General features: G+C 49.1%; 1 protein-coding gene across 1 annotated transcript in view; it reads left to right on the forward strand.

The window, feature by feature from the left end:
* The window catches only part of EPHX2 (epoxide hydrolase 2), an 86171-nt gene extending 64646 nt beyond the window's left edge, over positions 1–21525 (forward strand). Inside the window, exon 19 of the mRNA XM_030817011.1 lies at positions 21332–21525. Within this exon, the coding sequence (XP_030672871.1) occupies positions 21332–21365 (34 nt within the window). The 3' untranslated portion in view covers positions 21366–21525. The remainder of the gene's footprint in view (positions 1–21331) is intronic.
* The last annotated feature ends 326 nt before the right edge of the window (positions 21526–21851 follow it).

Raw genomic sequence — 21851 nt, forward strand, 5'->3', positions numbered from 1 at the left:
TGATGGATGGTTGGTTGGATGGATGAAGGGATGAAGGGATAGATGGATGGATGAAGAGATGGGAGAATGGATGATGGATGGATAGATAGATGAAGAGATGGATGGATGGGTGGGTGGTATGCAGCATACCTGAAGTGCCTGGAATCCTAGATCCATTCTTCGTATTCACTAAGCTATAGAACTCAAATCTATGGTTTCAAGTTCCTTGAGGTTTGGGCTCTTCTCTAGTCATATTGAATAAGGATTCAATATGAGCAGATTCTCTGTGCAGATGGAGTTGGCAATAATGTGAGCAGTACTGACTCAACATGATGAAGATCATGGGCTTTGAAATCAAATGAACCCGATCTTGAATGCTGGCTCTGCAACTCCTAAGCTGTGAGCGTGTGCCAGTCGTTTAATCCTGCTGAGCCTTAGTTTCCTCATCTGCCGAGAGTGTTAATAATGTCTACCTTAAAGTATTGAATCTGAGGATTAAGCCAGATAATACACGTAAAGCATCTAGTTTAGTGTTCAGACATGCCCCCCATGGCACTCGGTAGGTGATAAACAGAAACTTGTTTTCAAGCCTCCAGTCTAAAATTCTTCCCGCTGGAATTTCTAATACTTTAAGACTTGGAGCAAAGACCTTCACTCCAGAAGCCCCATCCTCAGAGGCCTGAATTTGGGGAAAATCTTTACCCAGAACTCCCAACTGGTGATTGAAGAAGTGATTCCACAGGTCCCGGGGTACAGCATGGATCCCTGAGGTGCCAATGCTGGGCCTGTAGAAATCATTTAGCAAATGAGATGCCTGATTTCTTAGCCCAAGAGAGTGGGGCAAGTTCAGGACAACGGCATTCCGTAGAATTGTTGGGCTGTGAAAAGGCATGCCTGAGCCAAGGAGCCCCGTGAGGAAAGGGGCAGGGAGGAGGACACTGGAATGAGGAAGGGAAGCTGGATGTTCACTGGCCCACATGGCTCCACCTGGAGCCATCCCAGACTCTGAGCTTTTTGGGGTGACCTTGGGTGTGCTTCAACCAGCCACAGTCCCTCAGAGCAGTGCTAAGGGGTTCACCAAAGCCACTTGTTCACACCAAACAGGGTTTAAAAGGCATTTTCATATTCTGCCCAGTGCCAGGCATGCTGATTGAGAGGGATTGTGGATTCGGCATTTGGGGCTCATATGACCCATGGGCTCACCTTGAGCGCCATGAAATACCATTCTGAGCTCCCGCCATGAAAACAGAAGAGATTTTCCTCCAGCTCTCATGCCTCTGTTGATCCTGGCCTTTCCCCTCTCTGCCTGTCAGGAGTGAATGCTCCCTCCTGGCTACATAGCAGAATGTGGCAAGGACTCCCACAGAGGTGCAACCCAGGGAGGGACCTTTGTCAGGCCTGTGCTGGGCAGCCCAGTGACCCTTTCTTCTCTTCAACAGCCCCCTCCAGGACAGCCTGCATCTCTCCCCCTCAGCAGCTCCTGCCATAATCTCTGCCCCTCAAGGTCCTTCTGGCCTGGACTGGACTGGCTGCAGAAGTGATAATAGGTCCTTTGCTTGGCTCATTCCTGCTGTCTCTGAACCAAGTACACCAGCCTTTCTCAGTTAAACGGTTTCTAACATACAGGGAATTATGGAAATAGGATGCAGCGAGGGGTCCCAGAGCAGCCCGTCTTGGTCTGTGCGCTGAGGTTAAGCACTGCGCGTGGACTCGTGGAGGAACGGCAGCCTTAGAGCTGGGCCTCCAGGACCAGCAGAGGAGCCAGCCTGCCCCTGGGGCTTGAAGTTGAAGGCAGTATCCAGTGCAGAGGGCCTACCCAGGAACCAAAGAAATAATTCAAGCCTGGCAGAGACGGCCCAGGCAAAGACCATGCCTCAAGTCCGGAACATGGGAAGGAGGTGTGGACGAGGCTGGGCAGAGTGGGCGTGGCCTAGAGAGGATCCAGGGGGCTGGAATACAGAGCCAAGTCCATTTTCTCAGGGTCCATGTTCAAGAGATATTTAGGATGAGGAACCAACAGGACTCGGCAACTGAGTGTGTGGTGAGGTGGCAGGAAGGAAGAGTCAAGGATGATGGGGCCACCATCAGTAGAGAATCCAGGGGGCTCGGCAGGGGGAACAAGGTGATTGGTTCCTTTGGGAACTTGAGTTCAAGGAGTCTCAAGTGGAGGTGTCGGGGCAGCTGCTTTAAAGTTCAGGAACTCAGGGGCTGGAGGTACAGATTGAGATGTCATATTCACCAGCTAGAGAGGCCATAGCAAATACCACAGGCTGCGCAGCTTCAACAGCAGATATTTATTCCTTTGTGGTTCTGGAGGTGAGAAGTTCAAGGTCAAGGTGCTGGCAGGTTTGGTGTCTCCTGAGCCTCTCTCCTTGGCTTGCACATGGCCACTTTCTCCCTGTGTCCTCACATAGTCATCTCTCTGTGTGCCTGTGTTCCTAATCTCCTGTTCTTATAAGGACACCAATCACATTGGCTTAGGGCCCCTTCATATGACCTCACTGAACCCTAATCACCTCTTTAAAGACACAGTCTCCAAAGACAGTCACATTCTGAGGTCCCAGGGGTTAGGAACTCAATGTAGGACTTTGGAGGAGGCACAGTTCAGGCCATAACAGGGGTCATCAGCTCCAAGACAAGTGACCACAAGAGTGGAGGGGACACCCAGGGAGAATGGGTTTGGGTGACAAGAGGGCCTTAGAGGACAGAGGCATTCCATGGGTGAGAGGACGCAGAGGCTGCCATGAAGGAAACGAAAGGGATGGTGAGAGAGGAATGAGGACCACAGGAGGGCGGTGCTCTGGAAGCAATGGTGCCGGGTGCCCAGGATGGAGGCATCAATGCTGCAGGGAATCAGGGACCCGCACCCGGAGCTGATTATTCACAGCCATTGCTGACCTCTCTCTGTGAGAACAGCTGGAGTGGGGCATTGGGCAGGGTGAGGGGTGAATGACCATCACAAGCCAGGAAAAGACAGGTGGCAGGACCTCTTTCAACCAGAAAGGTGCCAAAACACTGCCTAGTTATAGAATCAATTTTTCTACTTCACTCTCAGATCAGAATTTATTAATCTTTAAGCTGAATCTTTTGACCCAGAGATAAAGGGATGCTTCTTTTTGCCAGACTATTGGCTTTGGCCCCCTCTCTCCTGCTAGGATATTAGAGGTGGGTGGAAGATGGATGGTCTCCTGGTACCTGCCCACCCTCTCTCCGCCCTGTCTTTGACCTGGCTGAGATGGGCTGAGATTGATTACAGCCAAGTCCTGTTTCTATCAGAGCCTAAGCTTGGGCTGCCATGCACACACACACACACACACACACACACACACACACACACAACTGATCTTTCTGTCTGTTCGGAGCTCAAGATTGTGGCCTCCAGGTCATCTCAACATGGACGCTTCTCACTTAAACATGACATCCTTGAAAACTCAAAGTGACTCTTAGGCAATAGATTACCTTCCCAAAATTTCCAATTTCTTTAACTTTAGAAGGCTGTGATGCATGAGAAATAGCAATTATAATCTCCCCCACAGAAGACAAAATGCACAATTGCATGCATGTGTGCACCCACACACAATTGCACAACCAAAAACTCTCAGCAAGGTGCAACGGCAAGGACTCTGGGAAGGGAGGCAGGTGCCCGAGCCCTGCTGTGCTGCTGACTCTGTGTGACCTTGATCAAGTTCCTCCAACTTTTGGGGACTTGGTTTCTATGTCTTTTAACAGTGAGATTGGATTGGATAATTCCCTGAGGTCACTTTCAGCTCTGACCTTCCATAAGCCAGCACAGCACTAGGATGCAAAACTGTCCCCCCAACCTTGTTGCTCCACCCTGGAGACAAGGCCATCTCTGGCATTACTGTTTCTCTTCCTTCAAGGATCTGGTGAAAGTTCTTGGGCTACCCCTGAGGAGGACGTGAACCCTGTTGGGAATGTCGCTGCAGTCCCCACTGCTGACCCCAGCTCATCCCAGGGGGCTTATGGAGCAGGACTTTGCTCTCCTGCTCACTGATCTGTGCTTCAGTGCACTCTGGATGGATTCTCTTCCCTGCCCTGAAGTGGCAGCTGCTGCCATACCCTGCTTTGCAGACCCAGCACCAGTCTTAGAGGCCATCCTTAGTTTCTGTCACCGCTCCCCTCCCCCCCACTTCCATTGGCAGGCCATAAACAAGGACTGCCACCGAGAGTGGGTGGCAATTTCAGCCCTGTGATTTACTGCAAAGGGTGTGTGCAATAAATAGCTCTGTAGTTAATTGCCTTTTGCTTGCCACTCAGAGCAGCCTGTAAAGGGCAACTGTGAGGAGCTGAGAGTGCTTGGGATGCACCAGGGCGGGGGCGGGGCAGGAGTGGGGAGAGCTAAGCTGAAGATGGACAAACACAGCACAGGCCTTGCTCCCGCAAAGGAAAAAACTCCACAGAGGAGCGGGAAGGATGGGTTTCTAAGTCAGGAATCAGAAAATTCCTATATGAGCTCTATCTAGGGGCTGCTCCGGGATACATACAGCTCCCCAGCCCCAGGTCCTCTGTTTAGCATAGAGCTGCTCTCTTGACAGTCAAGCTCTCCAGGCAGATGGGTCCTGAGTCACAGGAGGAAGTTGTGAGGAGCACAGACGCCTGGATGAGGAGGCATGGCGATTGCTTCCTGCGCATGTAGTTAGGGTTGAAGATTCAGCTCTTAGGCCGTTTATCCTTCCCTTATATTCCCTTCCTTTCCTTTCCCATTTCCTTCCTTCCATCTAACACATGTCTATAGAATCACTACAGTGGATCTTCTGCACCAAGTTCTGGAAGTGCCCCAGGAGACCCATCAGGAGGGTTGACCCCTTAGTGTAGCAGTCGAGGCAGGGGGAGATCGCATCTCCAGAGTCAGACCATCTGGTCCACACCAACCCGCTGTCACTCTGCACAAGTCCACCAGCCTCTCTGGGACCTGGATTCCTCACCCACGTGGTGGATGAGAGCTCCGCTGTCCTCCTGGGACTCTGGTCAGGCTGAGAGGGAAGACTGCACAGAGATCCTTTGTCTCGCTGCCCTTTACAGACAGCCTCAGAGAGAGAAACCCGCAATTCTACTTCTGACTCTTTCGGGAGATAATGCCGGACACCGGGCCCAGGCTCTGTGGGGTTGTGTGGGTTCTAGGATCAGAGTCAGTGCTGGGCTTTCCTGGCTGGATGTGCTGGTTGCGCCCATTTTGCTCATGAATGTTGTCATCTCCTCCTGGCATTTGTCCCTCCCTCTTCCTGCTGGATGGTCAGTTTCTGGGGGGTGGAAGTCTTCTCTGAGGCAGTTTTAGCTCTCCAGGGTCCACTAAGTACTCTCAGTCTAAGATGACTCAATGGTCAGTTGATCAAGAATTCAGTAAAAATCCATCCTTTTCTGGGACATTCCCCATACACTCCCACCCATGCTGTCTGTGGTCCACGTTCCCCAGTACTTAGTCTATTAAATGCATCTCACTATGACTGTGAGTGCTGCTCAAAGCCCTGTTAAGGAAAGGGATCATTCTCAGACCCCAGAGAGAATTGGGATTCGTGCTTCAAGATGCAGGGCAGTGGGGTGAAGACAGACATCTAGTTCAGTTTTGTGAAGGTGGTGCTGAGATCGAGGCTGCCTTGTGGCTTTTTATGACAGATTCTCAGCATTACCAATTCTTGGAATCACAGCTGGAAGATGGGGATTTTAGAAATCATTGTCAACCTTTATGCCACCCAAACCATGACATGATTCAGCGAGTGTAGCTGGCTGCCTGAATCACCCCCTCCCCGGACCCCAGAAGTAAGATTGGAGCTGGGGACACACCAGCTTTGTTGGCACATTCCCCTAGGAATCTCCCTTGATGATGTTCCCAGGAGATACACGTCAGATCCAGGGACTCCATGAGCCCAGGGAATGCCCTTCCCCAGACAAGACAGTTTGTGAACCCCGATGAGAGGGTGTTGAATTCACAATGGGATGGGCCTTAGCAACCACTCGGTGGTAGGTCAGGGGCCGTGGAGGGCACTGTACCTCATCTAGCTCTAAGTGCTTATCACATGGTGGAACCACCCAAGTAGGAAGCTGGACATGCCTCTCTCAGGAACCGCAGCTGAGAAAGGGGCACCCTTATGGTTACTGCTGGGATCCTAGACTTGATTCTAGAAGTTATTCCAAGACCAGTGCTCTTCTCCAACCCCATAGCAAGCCCCAAGTCTATACTTGGGCTCCACCCTCGTCCTGTAACAGATTGCTGGGTTTCAGGGAGGCATGATTTGCTTTGTGATATTATGTGGATGTGTGCAGTGATTAGCTCTAACACAGCAAGACTCTCCTGTTCATTTTATTAAGGACCCACTATCTGTCAGGGGATAAGAGATGATGATTACAACGTAAGAGGGATAGTACTACAGAACTGGGTACAGTGGCTCACACCAGCAATCCCAGCATTTGGGGAGGCAGAGGTGGGAGGATCACTTGAGCCCAGGGGTTTGAGAACAGCCTGGGCAGCATAGCGAGACCCCATCTCTACAAAATAAAAATAAAAATAGCTGGGCACGGTGGAGTGCACCTATAGTTCCAGCTACTGAGGAGGCTGGGGCAGGAGGATTGCTTGAGCCCTGAAGGAGCCCAGGAGTTTGAAGCTGCAGTGAGCTATGATCGCGCCTCTGCCCTCCAGCCTGGGTGACAGAGCAAGACAGCCCTTTCAAAGAAAAAGAATAATAGCACTAGAAGCAGTAGCTGATGCCTGTATATTGCTTACCATGCGCCTGACCATTGTAAACACCTTCTAGGCATTAGCTCATTTACTCTCCATAACAATCCTGACATGGGTACTGTTATTAACCCCATTTTACAGATGAGGCACTTGAGGCCCAGAGACATTAGATAACTTGCCCAAACTCACACAGCTAGTACTTGCTCAAGCCAGGACAAAGAAGAAATCACTTCTGTCCTCTAAGCTACTCTGGGAAGTCATCGTGTAAGTGGACCATTTGAATACCCAGCGTCTTATAAGACTCATTCCATGCTATTTGCAATGTTATGACATCTTTAAGTATTCCTTTTGATGAAGAGAAACTGAGGCACACCCAGGCCCTGGCTTCCATTACTTGCACCACCTTCTATGGCCAATGTAGCCTCTCCCTTTTCCTCCTGCTGAGGTCAGGTCCTCCATAGGATGGACAGCATTGGAAGAAATCTGAGGACTTCTGCTTCCTCTGGTTCCCACACAGCAAGAATGTCAGTGCTATCCACCAGGACCACACCAGCAAGGCAGCTGCAGTGCCTGCCTGCACCTGTTTGTATTCTAGTTTTATGAATCCCCAAATAAGAAATGTGTTAGTTTGGCTTTGTGAGTGAGTTTTATCCATGTTGCTGAGAGGGAAGACTGTACCGTTCTAATTATTTATTTTTCACTGTATATATTTACCACGGTGTGTTTGTCCATACTCTTGTTGATGGACATTGGGGATGCTTCAGGATTTTTTTTTCTTTTTGCCATTACATATAATGTCGCGGTGAGCATTCTTGGGAACTGTATGGCATATTCTCTGTCTCAAGGACATACTCAGAGGACATTCTTGGGCCATCAATCAGGAGCATCTTCGGTTTTATCAGAAACCAAATTGTTTTCCAAAGTGTTTACAACAAATTAATCCCCAACACTACAAGCTTCCCGCACTTGTCAAAATTGGAGTTGTCAGACTTTCAGATTTTCATCTGGTGTGTATTAAACAATATCTCATTCTGGTTTTTCACTCTTATCTCCCTGGTGATGAACAAGGTATCACATCTTTTCAGTTTACTGATCATTCAAGTTTCCTCCTCTCTGCAGTGTCTATTTATGTATTTTGCCCTTTTAAAAATTGGGTTGTTTTTCTTGTTCTCACTGTTTTACAGGGTTTTATTTACATATATTTGGAATACTAGTCCTTTGTTGGTTGTATGTATTACAACATCTTCTTTCTGTTTGTGTTTCGTCTTTCATCTTTATGGTGTCTTTTGGTGTGCAGATGTATTTGATTTTAATACAGTCAAATCTACCCATCTAATATTTTATCTTTGGAAATTTGGGGTCTTATTGAGAAATTCTTCTCTAACCTAAGGTCATAAAATATTGTATTTTTCCCTAAAGTTTTAATTGTGCCTTTTCATGTAAGTCCTTAATACCCCTGGAGTTGATGTATGCCTGTAGTTTAAAGTAGCAAAGCAATTTCAATTTTTCCAAGTGGCTAACCTATTGTCTTGACACTATCTATTTAACAGTTTTTTTTTGTTGTTGTTGTTGTTTTTGAGATTGAGTCTCGCTCTGTCACCCAAGCTGGAGTGCAGTGGCGTGGTCTCAGCTCACTGCCAGCTCCGCCTCCCGGGTTCACGCCATTCTCCTTCCTCAGCCTCCCGAGTAGCTGGGACTACAGGTGCCAGCCACCACCCCCAGTTAATTTTTTGTATTTTTAGTAGAGATAGGGTTTCACCATGTTAGCCAGGATGGTCTCGATCTCCTGACCTCGTGATCTGCCCGCCTTGGCCTCACAAAGTGCTGGGATTACAGGTGTGAGCCACTGCGCCCGGCCCTCCCATATACTTTAAATCATCTCTAGATGATTCAGGGTGCCAACACAATACCTACACATCACTTCACGTGCATGGCTTCAATGTAGTACTTGGTGCATGGTGAATTCAAGCTCTGCTTTTTGGACATTTGTGGAATTTTTTCTGAATATTTTCTATCTGTGGTTGGTTGAACCCATGGACTCAGAACCCACAGATACAGAAGGCAGACTGTAAATGTATAAAAAGGCTTAAAATCTGCTAGAGCAAGTCCCCCACCCTGTTGACTTTCAGAAGCACCTTGGTTGCTCTTAACCCATTGCTGGAACTTTACCTTGCATTTACATCCCTGCCTGGCCCTCACCTCTCAGTTTCCCTCAAATTCTCCAACGACCATGGTCCAGTCCTGCCTGGCAGGTGTTTGCTGCAGCTCTGGGAACTACAGTGTGAGTCCTTGTTTTGTAAGAGAAGATCCATCTCTGAGGGCTGAGCCTACATTCTCCCACCCTGGGCATCTCAGAACCTTCTGCCATGGAGAGCCAAGTCCTAACCCCACTCTGCCCTCTCTCATTCCCAGCACTTTTCCAGCCAGTCCAACTCCCTGGCTTCAGGTTCCTGCTCTACCACCTGGGAGGACTGGGGCAAGCTGTACAACCTCTCCATGCCTAAGTTCCCTTCTCTGTGAAACAAATCATAATAGTATCAACCTCATAGGGTTGCAAGGATTCAGTGAGATCACATGGAGCTCTTAGCACAGCACCTGGTGCATGGGGGGGTATCATCTATGCTTTGCTATAAGTGTAGCCATTTGCATTTCTCCCATTTCTCCCAGCTCTTGCCTCCCCTGTGTCTCCTCTGGTGGAGGAAAGCTCTAGTAAGACCCTGCAGAGCCAGGTCTGCTGTGCAGGAGCACACCTGCAATTGAGTGGTTCTCAAGTCGGATCCAGCCCATCTGCCACGTGGATCTGAAATGCATGCATTTTTCCATCTCTGCTGCACACTGGCTTTGTTCTCTCTTGGCTCCCTGTGGCCTCCCACAGGGAGGCTCCTTCCCCGCCTCCCACCTCCACTCCTGCACTCTCCACCGAGCAGCCAAGGTAATCATTCCAAAAGACAGATCAGATCAAGTCATCTCCTAACTAAAGGCAAACAGATGCTTTATTAAGGTATAATTTGCATACCTTATGTTCACCCTTGTAAATGTACAATTCAGTGGTTCTTCCTATGTTCACAGTGTTGTACAACCATTTCTGCAATCTAATTTTAGAGCATTTACATCACTTCAAAAAAAAAAAGCCCTAGCCCATTAGCAATCATTCCTCATCCTCCTACCCTAGCCCCTGGCAGCTGCTAATCTGGTTTCTGTCTCTATGGATTTGTCTGTTCTGTACATTTCATAAAAATAGAATTAGGCAATATGTTGCCTTTTGTGACTCGTTTCTTTTGCTTTGCATAACGTCTTCAAGATTCATCATGTTGTAGCTTGTGTGAGTACTTCATGTGTTTTAATGGCTGAATAGTATTCCATTATATGGATGGATCACATTTTGTTTATTCATTCAGCAATTGATGGGCATTTGGGTTGCTTCTACTTTTTGGCAATACTGAATAATGCTGCTGTGAACATTCACAAATAAATTTGTATGTGGGCATATGTTTTCAATTCTTTGGATATGTACCTAGAAGTGGAATTCCTAGGTCACATGGTAACTATGCTTAACATTTTGAGAAACTGCCAGACAGTTTTCCAAAGGGGCTTACCACTTTACAACCCCACTAGCAATGTATGAGGGTTCAAATTTCTCCTCAACCTCACAACACTTATTGCTGTCTTTTTTTTTTTGAAGCCATCCTAATGAGTGTGAAGTGGTGTCTCATTGTGGTTTTGATTAGAATTCCCCTAATGACTAATGATGTTGATCATTTCTTCATGAGCTTATTGGCCATTTGTCAGTCTCCTTGGGGGAAAAAATGTCCATTCAGATTTTTTGCCCATTTAAAATATTGGTTTGTCTTTTTATTACTGAGTTGTAAGAGTTCTTTATACGTTCTGGATACCAATCCCTTATCAGAAATAGGAGTTGCAAATACTTTCTCCCATTCAGTGAGCTGGCTTTTCAGTTTCTTGATGGTGTCCTTTGAAGCACAACAAAATTTAATTTTGATGAAGTCTTATTCTCTTTTTCTTTTGTCTCTTGTGCTTTGAGTATCAATTCTCAGAGACCATTGCCCAACCCAAGATCATGAAGATTCGCACTTGTGTTTTCTTCTAAGAGATTAATAGTTTCTGCTCTTACATTGCTCTTATTGTACATGATGTGAGGTAGGGGTCCAATTTCATTCTTTTGCATGCGAATATCCAGTTGTCCCAGCACCTTTGTTGAAAAGACTTCTTTCCTCATTTGTCTTGCTACCCTTGTCAAAAATCAATGGCCACAAATGTAAGGGTGTATTTCTGAACTCCTAATTTCATTCCATCGACCTATATGTCAGTCTTTAGCACACCACCCCACCATCTTGATTCCTGTAGCTTTGCAGTTAGTTTTTACATCAGGGAGTGAGTCAATCTCAGCCTACACCCTATCCATCCATTTCCCCTCCTGCCCTGCGAGCCTTGGGCCAAAATCAACATTTGCTGCTGTGTTTCCTTCTGCCTGGAAGGCCTTCCATTCTTGACCTGGTGAATTCTCAGTTATCCCAAAATGCCCAGCTCAAACTTCCCAACTTCTTGGCACCTCTCAAGTCATATGGTTATCTCTCTCTGTTTCCCACCTTTGTAGTAAACTAGTAAACCACAAAGCCACCCACTGCACCAAAGTTCTAGGCCTTTCCTTCCAGCTCCTCAAGGTCAGTGAGGTAGCCTCCTTCATCTTGGTATTGCCAGCACCCAGCACAAGGCCTGGCACCAAAGGACCACTCAGAGAAATGGAAGAATAAACAGATGAAATGTCTGGGACCCATGGAGGAAATGGATGTGCAATGGGGAACACTCCAAGGGGCCTCAACTTAGGAGGAGCTTCCAGATTTCACTGAATAGTCAGTGTCAGCTCAACAGGTTGAATCTTAGCTCTGGAATTTAGAATGATGATTAGAAAAATATACAGACAACCACTTCTTTGTGGCATTGTCACAAGTGCCACCCTGTGAATTTAGAAAGCCAGGGTGTGACAAAGCCAGAGAAGGTTCTGTTGAGGGTGGCAGGCAACAGTATGCAGTTGTGTCGTCTTCAGAGACACCACAGCCCTGCCTTGGGAGGCCTCTGCCTTCGGGTTCAGTCCCAGATGCTACTTGGCCAACATGAATTTAACCCAAAGGTCCTCCAATATTTTTTCGCATAAATCCAACTAAGAAGCTCCTGTAGATGACAACGGACCTGCACCCTTGTGATGAAACAGAGCTAGCACACCCTCCCCCAGGGGCCTGGTCTACTGCATGATGCTGTGCTTCTTCATGTTGCTACAGCCTCAAAGAAATGTGGAATCAAAGGGGATAGGCCAAAGGCCAAGGTCTGGGCTCTGATCTAGGGGAATTCTCCAGCCAGAGTAGAGCCCCTTTTCCTTTCTCCTCTACTGAGACCCAGACACTGCAAACCAGTGCTCCCCTGAAGCAGAAGCCCAGTCCAGCCCTGAGGCTCCGAGCCTGGTGGAGAAGAGCACATGTCGTAGTTTCCTTTTCACAAGATCAACTCAGGCTGCAAACATCCACTAAGCCCCGTTCTTGTCCCCACCCCTGTCCCCCACACTCTACCAGTGGGCAGCAGTCATCAGCAGCAGTAAAGGTTTTATTTTTTTCTTTTTATGTTGTTATTTTTAAAGGGTCTCACTCTGTCACCCAGGCTGCAGTGTAGTGGTGCAGTCATAGCTCACTGCAGCCTTGAACTCCTGGGCTCAAGCGATCCTTCCACCTTGGCCTCCCCCGGGTAGCTGGGACCACAGGCGCATGCCACCATGCCTGGCTAATTTTTTGTTATTTATTTATGTTTATTTATTTTCTTAGTAGAGACAAGGTCTGTGTTGCCCAGGCTGATCTTGAACTCCTGGGTTCAAGCAATCCTCCCACCTCGGCCTCCCAGAGTGCTGGGATTCCAGGCGTGAGCTACTGTACCCAGCCAGCAGCTAAAGCTTTAAATGTACCGAGTGTTCTTTGTATGCCAGGCCTGCACTGGATGTGTCACTCCTTTTAATTTTTGCAGCATCCCTAGAAAGTGACACATTGCCCTTACTTTACAAATGAGGAAACTGAGGCTCAGAGAGGTATCTCCAGAGGGTCTGTGATGAGCAGCCAGGATGGGATCATAGGCCTCTCTGGCTCCAGCTGAGCCCTGGGCTGGGCTGTAGTGTTTTCTCCCAAGCCAGGCAGCCCAACAGAGTCCACACCAGCAGCAGAACCTGGAGGACCCGCTGGAAGTTCATGGCATTTCTGGGTGTGGCCGAGATTGTTCCGCTTTAGGTCCGAACCAGGAATCAAGGGACAAGTGGCCCTGTTTCCTTCAGGGATCGGCCTCTCCCCAGGGGAGGGGGACTACAGGTGGCACCAGAGGGACCCCACTAAACAAACCATGAGGAAGACTAACTACCTGAAAGGTGCTGGAAAGTGAAACACAGGAAGCCACGTGTGGGATCTGGGCAGGGAAGGGCCAAAGAGCAGCGAAGGAGACCAGCCCAAAGGCCCTGCTCTGTCCGGGTTACAGATTTGGGGTGAGAATGGAAAGTGCCCCACAGGCTTTCTCTCTGTGGCCTCAGCTCCAACACAGCTAACAGCTTTATGTGCCTGTGTCTGTGGAGCCAGAGCTGAGCCAGGGAGCGGCCCAATAAATTAAACTCTAAATCACAGCTGCCACCTTCCGGCGAACAGCCAGAAGCTCCAAGAGAGCTCCAGGGCCTCTGAGCTCAGCCCACGTGGCTCCGGCTTAGCAGCTTCAGCAAACTGTCGCTGGGGAGTGAGCCAGGGCCAGAGACACACTCAGCGCCTATGGTTAGAATAACCCTGTGCCCTGGGGCCTGTGGAAGCTCTGCCATGGCCAGGCCGGTCTCCAAGACACCAGAGAGCGTCTGCCTAGAAAGAGGCAAGAGCCCCTCCCCAGCGTGTGCTCTGCGTATACGCAGACCTGATGCCCGGAAACTCTGGCCCCTTGGGACAGTGGAAGATGCCCAGGCTGTGGATTCAAGTGGACCTAGCCTCTGATCCTTGCCCCTCACTTACCTGCTGTGTGACTCTAGGTAAATCGCTCTGCCTCTCTGAGCTGTAGTTTGCCCATATGTAAAGTAGAGCTGGTAGCAACAATTGGGGTTGGGAGGATTCAGCGTCTAGTCCGCATGAAGGGTGCTCACCCTATGTGCCCTCCCTTCTCATGATGGTAAACAAAGATTCTTCATTCTCCACACAAGACCCCCACCTCTGGTGTCATCTGAAACCCCACAAGAGGTGCCCTGGGCATCTGGTTTATGGCACACAGAGAGATGGCAGGGATGGGACAGTGGGAAAGGCCTGTGGGGTGGGAGGGGGCGAACGAACTCTCCAGTGAATCCAGAGGAGGGGCTGGGCACTGGCGATGCAGGCCCAGTAGAGGCAGCAGCGCATTTACACATTAATCAAGCCACGGAGGCCACCAGCTCCAGTCCCAGCCCTATTACGCAAGCTCATCAGTTGCTCCAGGAGAGGCAGGAGCTGTGATGGGCGGGGATTAGTGCGAGCTCCACTCAGCAGGCCTGAACTAGCCTTTGTCCCCCTGGACTCCCCCAGGGCCCAGAGCAGACAGGAGCTGAGTTCATGAATGGGATGGCTGGACAGGCCTCCTCCCAATCGTCCCTCCACCCAACCATCCCCAAAACAAGCCACTGGACTTTGTCCCTTCTGTCGCCTGCCCCTAGAGTTCCTGGCTGCAGATCTGAGGCTGGCCTTCTCTGAGGCTGCCTTTTAGCCTCTCTGTTCACGTCCTCAGCTCTCCGCCCTTAATATGCAGAAGATGTCACATTTTCAAGGACACAGCCGTGAACTGTTCACTTCCCTGGATGATCCTCGCCATGTTTCCCATGTCCCGGTTCCCTGAGTGCATGTACAATAGTGCAAGAGCCTGGACTTCTGGGTGTCAGCCAGACCTGGCTGGGATCAATGCCCTAGTGACTCCATCCATCAAAAATGCAGCTACAAATGCTAGGTCTGACATTGCACTGGAACTGAGAATGCTGACTTTATGGTCTTGGCTTTTCAAAATATCTATAATGAACATTTAGTTCTTTTTTAAAGGGGGTAGGGGGAGAGAAGAGCTTTAGTGTGTGTGTGTAGGTATAGATTTGAATGGTGGTGCTTTGGTAAGTGAGTTCCTTCCTGGCCCAAGAAGCACGGAGCCTTCCCTTTGCAATTACTGGGGCAGTTCTGCCATCATTTCTAAGGATAAGAATCTGTGACCAGAGACCCCAACCCAGAACACTGGTCCCCATTGGCCATTCAACCCTTACAACAATCAAGGCTTCCCAAGGTGTGGAAGGAGGTGAATTAGCACAGTCTGTAAGGTAATTAATCTGGCAAGAACCTGCTGAAGTTAAAACTCCACTTTCCCTTTGCCCCAACAATCTGGAAAGGCTTTGGGACTAAGACATTTGCTATAGTGCAGCGTGTGGTGGCAGGACACTGAAAACATCCCATATAGACACCGAGAGAAAATGGTGGAATAGCCTGTGGGCCTTCCCCAGCCTGGACTTCCACGCAGCCACTGAAAGAATGACCTCCAGCAATGTCTGCATGGCCCGGAGGGACTCCCAAGCTACAGGGGAGCCGCAAAGGCGAGCTAAGGGGCACAGTCTGCTGAGAATGAGGCCCTGGTTTGTAAAGAACTCTGCTCAGAGCCTGCACCCAAGCAATGTCAGGTGTCACAATGACTGTGTCCCCCATCCCCACCCTGCCTGGCCCCACACCCTCTTCCACCCTGTCCCCTGTAGCATCTTCTTGCAGTGCCTTGTGGGCTGGATCAATGGCTTTTTGTTTCTGACTCCTGTTTGCCTGCCAGGAGAACAGCAACCTCAGCCCCAAGATCTCCACCCACGTGTGCCACTTCAAGCAGCACGTCCAGCACTGGGCCATCCCCAGGGGGGCTCTGCCCTGTGGCCAGACTGCAGGGAGTCAGAACCTGCTGACCTAACCATCCCTCCCTGTGGACCCACTTTACTGGGTCAGCTCAGGCAGTCCTCAATGTGACCCTAGCAGGCAGAGCACCAGGTCTCGTTTGCAAACCAGGCTCCGAGAGACCTGCCCATTCTTCATGGGTGGCCACTGGCTCTGAGTCCTCTCGCAGCACTCCTGGGACCACACCTCTCAGCATCGTGAGGAAAATAGACACAGAACCCGTCCCTCTCCCCACCCAGAAGAGCCCACCCAGCATGCTGGGGTCCGGGTACTCTGTGTTGGGGGGGACCCCCCAGCAAAGACCTAAGGATATGCCTGGAGCCTGGTTCCCTGTGGCTTTCTCTCTAAATTCTCCTCTCCTTGTGTCTGTCTCCAGGGAAGGAGAGGGTGGTGCCTGGGACTCTCAGGGGGTGCCTCTGTCACTGTGTTCAAGGGTGAGGTCCTCCAGATCTTCAGGTGGGAATATTTGGAAGAAGGAGGATTAGAACCAGAGGGACTCTCCTCTGAAGAGGAGGACGCCTAGGGATATGAGACAACTGTGGCCAGAGATCTGAAGGGAGCCACGGATTCTACGGGGCCCCGGGGGCCAGACGAGCAACAGGTAGATCTTCAGGGAGACACCTCCACAGGCTCCGCTGCTATGAGGAAGGGGCCTCGGAAGAGCTAGCAGCCCCTGTCACAGCCACGTCCAAGGGCAGCTGAGGCCTTCTGAGGCTGGGAACCTGCGCAGAGTCTGGAGGGAGGGCTCCCAGCGGTCCCTTCCCACCCTGAGTTCTGGATTCTGTCCCCCTGGGCTGAGTGCAGAAAGAGGACCACGGAGGCCCTGCTGGAGCTGAAGGCCATGCTGGAGGCCCACCCTGAGGCGGTGTCCCACTACCCGGTGGGGGTGCGCTTCACCCGGAGGATGACATCCTGCTGAGCCCCTGCGTCCAGCGGGACAGCCGCTACCTGAACATCACCCTGTGCAGGTGACAGCTCACTGGGCAGTGGAGATGGGCCTGGGAGCCAGCCCTCAGAGTTGAACGGACCCCTCTCCTTCTCCAATCTTTCTATGTCACTTCTTTTTCTCTTTTGAGACAGTCTCACTTTGTCGCCAAGGCTAGAGTGCAGTGGTGAGATCTCGGCTCACTGCAACCTCTGCCTCCTGGGTTCAAGCGATTCTCCTGCCTCAGCCTCCCTAGTAGCTGAGATTATGGGAGTGCATCACCACACCCAGCTCATTTTTTGTATTTTTAGCAGAGGCGGGGTTTCGCCATGTTGCCCAGGCTGGTTTCGAACTCCTGAGCTCAGGCAATCCTCCCACCTCAGCCTCCCAAAGTGCTAGGATTACAGGCGTGAGCCACCGTGCCTGGCCTCAATGTCACTTCTAATGTCACCTTCTGTAGGGGAACTTCGCTGATCCTGGCAGCTGGGGACAGTCTCTCTCTCTCTTCTGAGTTCCTATAGCTCTTCCACTCCATAGACCCTTCCTGCACTTACCATTTCCAGCCTGTATTGTGTTAATATAAAAATTGTATGAATTCATAGATAATAGGAATAGCTACCATTTATGAAGCTGATATGCTGGAATGACAAATGTACTCTATCTCATGTACCTCCTCTAGTCAGTGATCCTGACAGCCTGGAATGCTGTGTTGAGAAGGATTCTGGGGCCAGATTGAAGTTCAGCAAAAGAGACCATCATACTCAATGCCAGGTGCCCGCCATGGACTCATTTGCCCATCAGCCAGCCTTGCCTGCCTGTGTGCTATGCCCACGCCCTTGACTGTGTTATCTCTTCCCAGTTGGTTAGGCAGTGGTCTCCCAGATGAGGCTTATATACCTGGGTCATTTAAGAAGTTGATCTTGGCTGGGCACCATGGCTCACACCTATAATCCCAGCACCTTGGAAGGCTAAGGCAGAAGTATTGCTTGAGCCCAGGAGTTCGAGACCAGCCTGGGCAACATAATGAGGCCCTGTCTCTAGCTGGGCATGGTGGCTTGCACCTGTAGTCTCAGCTACTCAGGAGGCTGAGGTGGATCGCTCAAGCCCAGGAAGTCAAGACTGCAGTGAGCCATGATTGTGCCACTGCACTCCAGCCTGGGAGAAAGAGCAAGACCCTTTTTCAAAAAAATAAGTTGATCAAGAAGAAGGCAGGGTGGGGGAGCCAGCCCCACTGCGCCCAGGTAGGGCTGCGGGTGAGCTGCGGTGCACCATGCACCACCATGTCCAGCAGAGGGCACTGCACTTCCTTGAGCCTCTGCCATCCCCCCACCCCGGGCTGACCTAGGAGATGCAGGGCTGAGCCCCAGCTACCCATCTACCCTCTCTTGCGTTCTTGTTCCAACAGTGCAGTGACTGCGATGCACTCAGAGTTTTCAGAGAAATTTCTCATCTTTCAGTTTATTTGATTCTCATAGAAACCCAATGAGCAGGATAAGGCATCATGAGCCCATTGAACAGATAGAAAAGTGAAGGTCTCTCAGAGGCGACAGGACTTACATATTAATTAGCAGTGGAAATGGGGCCAGAGCCTCCTCCATTATGTATCACACTGCTGGTTGCAATAGAAATAGGGAGGTCAATGCTGCGTTTTAACATCCCCCTTCTTTACTGTCCAAACGCTCCTCCATTCTATCGGGATCTCTACATTGTGTGTGTGTGTGTGTGTGTGGTGCACACGTTTATCTCAGGGTACTAGTGCCACACATGGAGGCTCCTGGACACAGGTGTGCCTGGTTTGCAGCCCTGCTTACATATCAACCCTGGGACCAGGCCCGTTGCACCTGGTTGCTTCTACAGGTGCCACACTCTACCTCAAAGAACTTTGAGAAAATGCATCCTGCCTTCCCAAAGTTCTGTGCCATCTGAGAAAAGCTAGAACCCACTGGGATGTTCCTAAATTTGTATTTGGAGAAAGGTGTCCTACTGAAGTCAGAGCAGAAAACAAGCCACCCTCATGCCTCTCCCCAGGCCTCCCTTGATGAGGGTGGAGCCCCAGCATCCCATTGGCCCAATGATGGGGGAGCAGATGTCCCCTGCCAACCCCACGGTGATGAACTAGGTCCTGGATAGGGGCCCCCTTTATCCTCCCAATCCCCGCAGCTGGAGGTGGCCCAGCACTCACATCCCTGTTTACATCTTCAACAGGCACCCCATCCTGCAATCACCTGCAATTACCACATCCTGTTTTCCCAGGAGAAAGAGGAGCCCTGATGTGTTTTGTTTATCTAGGAGGTCAGGGGTTCAGTCACTCACAGATTCCACCTGGGTGTGAAAGTAAAATTTGCAGGGTCTGTAGCCTTGGGGGTTCCCTCTCCAGCCCTCTTTGGAAGGGGGCTCCTTGGCAAATGTGGCACAGGGGTGGTGTGCACCCTGCTCTGATATCTCTCACCCTTGAGGGTCTCTCAGGTGCTCAGGTGAGAGCCCACTCGCCCGGAGCTGCCCTCTCCTAGCAGGGTCTGCCTGGACATCAGCCCTCCCATAGCCTGACCAGCAGCATGTCTATTTCGGGGGTGTTTGGGGAATGGGACTCTTCTCACCTTCTTCTTAATAAAGACCAAGAATTGATTGCCTCCCTGTCTCCTCTTCTGCACCTCCAAGATTATTCTTTGGGAGCACGAGCCTCACTGATTACCCCAGGAGGCTTCCCTCCTAGGGTAACCAGTCTTGGACTTGCCTAGAAAATGCTTTTCGTATCCCTTTTTTCAAACCTCGTTTCAATTTGCCTCCGACCTACCATGCCTTGCAGACTTCATGGAGTGCATTCCTTGATCATAGGCCATGCAACAAGTGCTTGAGGGGAATGAAAAGAACCTTAAGGTAGGCTCCTACCCTCAAGCAATGCATATTTTAATCATTTATCTCATGAGGGATTCATATCCAAAATACACTGAGAATTCCTACAATTCGCCAATGAAAATACAAATGACCCAATCAAAAAAGTGGGCAAAAGATTCAAAATAGACATTTCTCCAAAGAATGTAAACAAATGATATTTAAAAACCACATGAAAAGATGCTCAACATCACTAGTCATTAGGGAAATGCAAATCAAACTACAGTGAGAGACCACACCCCTTAGAATCAATTAAATAAAAAAACAAAAACCAGAAACTAACAAGTGTCTGGTGAGGATACGGAGAAACTGGAACTCTTTTGCTTTGGGGGTTCCCTCAAAGCACAAATGTAATAGAAATGTAGCAGAAGTGTAGAATGGAACAGCCACTGCAGAAAATGGCATGGTGGTTCCTCAAAAAATTAAACATAGCAATCCCATATGATCCAGAAATTCTATTTCTGGGTATATACTCAAAATAATTCAAAGCAGGATCTCAAAGAGGTGTTTGTACACCTATCTTTATAACAGCATTATTTACAATAGTCAAATGTCTATCAACAGACAAATGGAGGAACAAAATAAGGTATATTCATACAATAGTATTATTCAGGCTTTAAAAGGAGAGAAATTCTGACACATACAATAACAAAATGAACTTTGAGGACATCGTGCTCTTGAAATAAACCAGACACAAAAGGACAAATACTGTGTGATTCCATTTATATGGGGTATCTAGAAGAGTCAAATTCAGAAGCAAAGTAAATAGTGGTTCCCACAGGCTGGAGGTGGTGGGGAAAGAGGAGTTAGTGTTTAATGGGTACAGAGCTTCAGTTAGGGAAGATGAAAACGTTTTCTGGAGAGGGATGGGAGTGATGGTCGTGCAATAATTGTAAGGAACTTAAAGCCCTTGAACTGTACACTTAAAGTGGTCACAATGGTAAAACTTAGGTTCTGTATATTTCTATATATTTCTCTATTTCTTTTGGGGCAGTAGGACTGGCTACATAATTTGCAGGCCTGCCCAGTGCAAAATAAAAATGGAGAAGCCCTCGTTCCAAAATGTTTAAGAATTTCAAGAGAGTGACAGCAGGGCATTAAACTGAGTGCAGAGGCCTTTGGAGCGCTACCCAGGTCATCCCTCATGAAGCCGGGTGGCTGGGAGGTGTGTAACAGTTAGTTTTCTGTGTCAACTTACCAGGCTACAGTACCAAGTTATTTAATCAAACACACATCTCCGTGTTGCTGTGAAGATATTTTGTAGATGTGGTTAACAATCAGTTGACTTTAAGTAAAATAAATTATCCTTGATACTGTGGGTGGATCCCGTGAAATCAGTTAAAAGGCCTTAAACTCAAAAATCTAGGTTTTCAGGAGAAGATGAAATTCTTCCTCAAGACCACAGCAATAACTCAGTCTGAGTTTCCAGTCTTTGGGGCTGCCCGACGGATTTCGGGCTTGCAAGATTATGTGAGCTAATTCCTAGAAATAACTCTCTTAATAAAAATATATATTGGTTCTGTTTCTCTGAAGAACCCTGACTGATACATAAGAAAAGAAATGGATTGGTGAAGTTAATAAAAACAAAAGCACAGCAGGCTTTCAAAATCATCAAGTCCAAATCACCCTGATGTTCTGCAAATGAGGAAACCAAGGCTCAGAGAAGTGATGAAACTTGTCCAGTGTCACACAGCAAGTTAGGAAAGGCAGCGTCTTCACACTTCTCCATCAAAGAGCGCCTGGTAGCCGTGTGTTTTCTATAGCTTATATTTTAATTTATAAACGTCTATGAATTTTGCATTTTATTCCATTATATAATTGTGTTTTCCATTTTTAAGTAGTGTTTTATTTTCAAAATCATTTTCCCTAATATTTCTGCTCTAGGAAGGAGTGTCACACCTGTTCCGCGGACTTCTGACCCCGCACACCAACCCGATGGAAGTAGTGAAGACAGTAGGGACGCACAGCACAGTGAATTAAGCCTGAAACCCTGAGGCTCAGTAAAACTTCAATTTCTAGAAGCCTAAAGCAATCGAATGTTCTAGAAATAGACTTTCCAGAACCAATGCACCTTTCGGTTCAGCTTTTAGATGCATATGATAGTCTTTCTTTGATGTGGGATTTTTTGGTGCTTGAGATCGTCTTTCCCGATAATTCTCCTTGCAGAGATCTTTTGATATGGAGCGGCGTGCACAGAGCCCCAAGGTTGGGCGCTGAGGGGCATCGCTGATGCGATCCACGTGCCTCCCCGTCCTCAGGCCGCTTCCTTTCCTAGTTTCCAGGTCCTCGTTTCTCCCAGCGCTGCCGTCTCCATCTAAGCCCAAGGCCCCGTGAGCCCGCGCTGCCCCCTTGTGGCCAAAGCCCTCCCCAGCTCAGGAAACGGGAACGCGTAGCGGACAGGCTG

This window comes from Nomascus leucogenys, chromosome 8 (genome assembly GCF_006542625.1).
Source record: "Nomascus leucogenys isolate Asia chromosome 8, Asia_NLE_v1, whole genome shotgun sequence".
Taxonomy (NCBI): Eukaryota; Metazoa; Chordata; class Mammalia; order Primates; family Hylobatidae; genus Nomascus; species Nomascus leucogenys.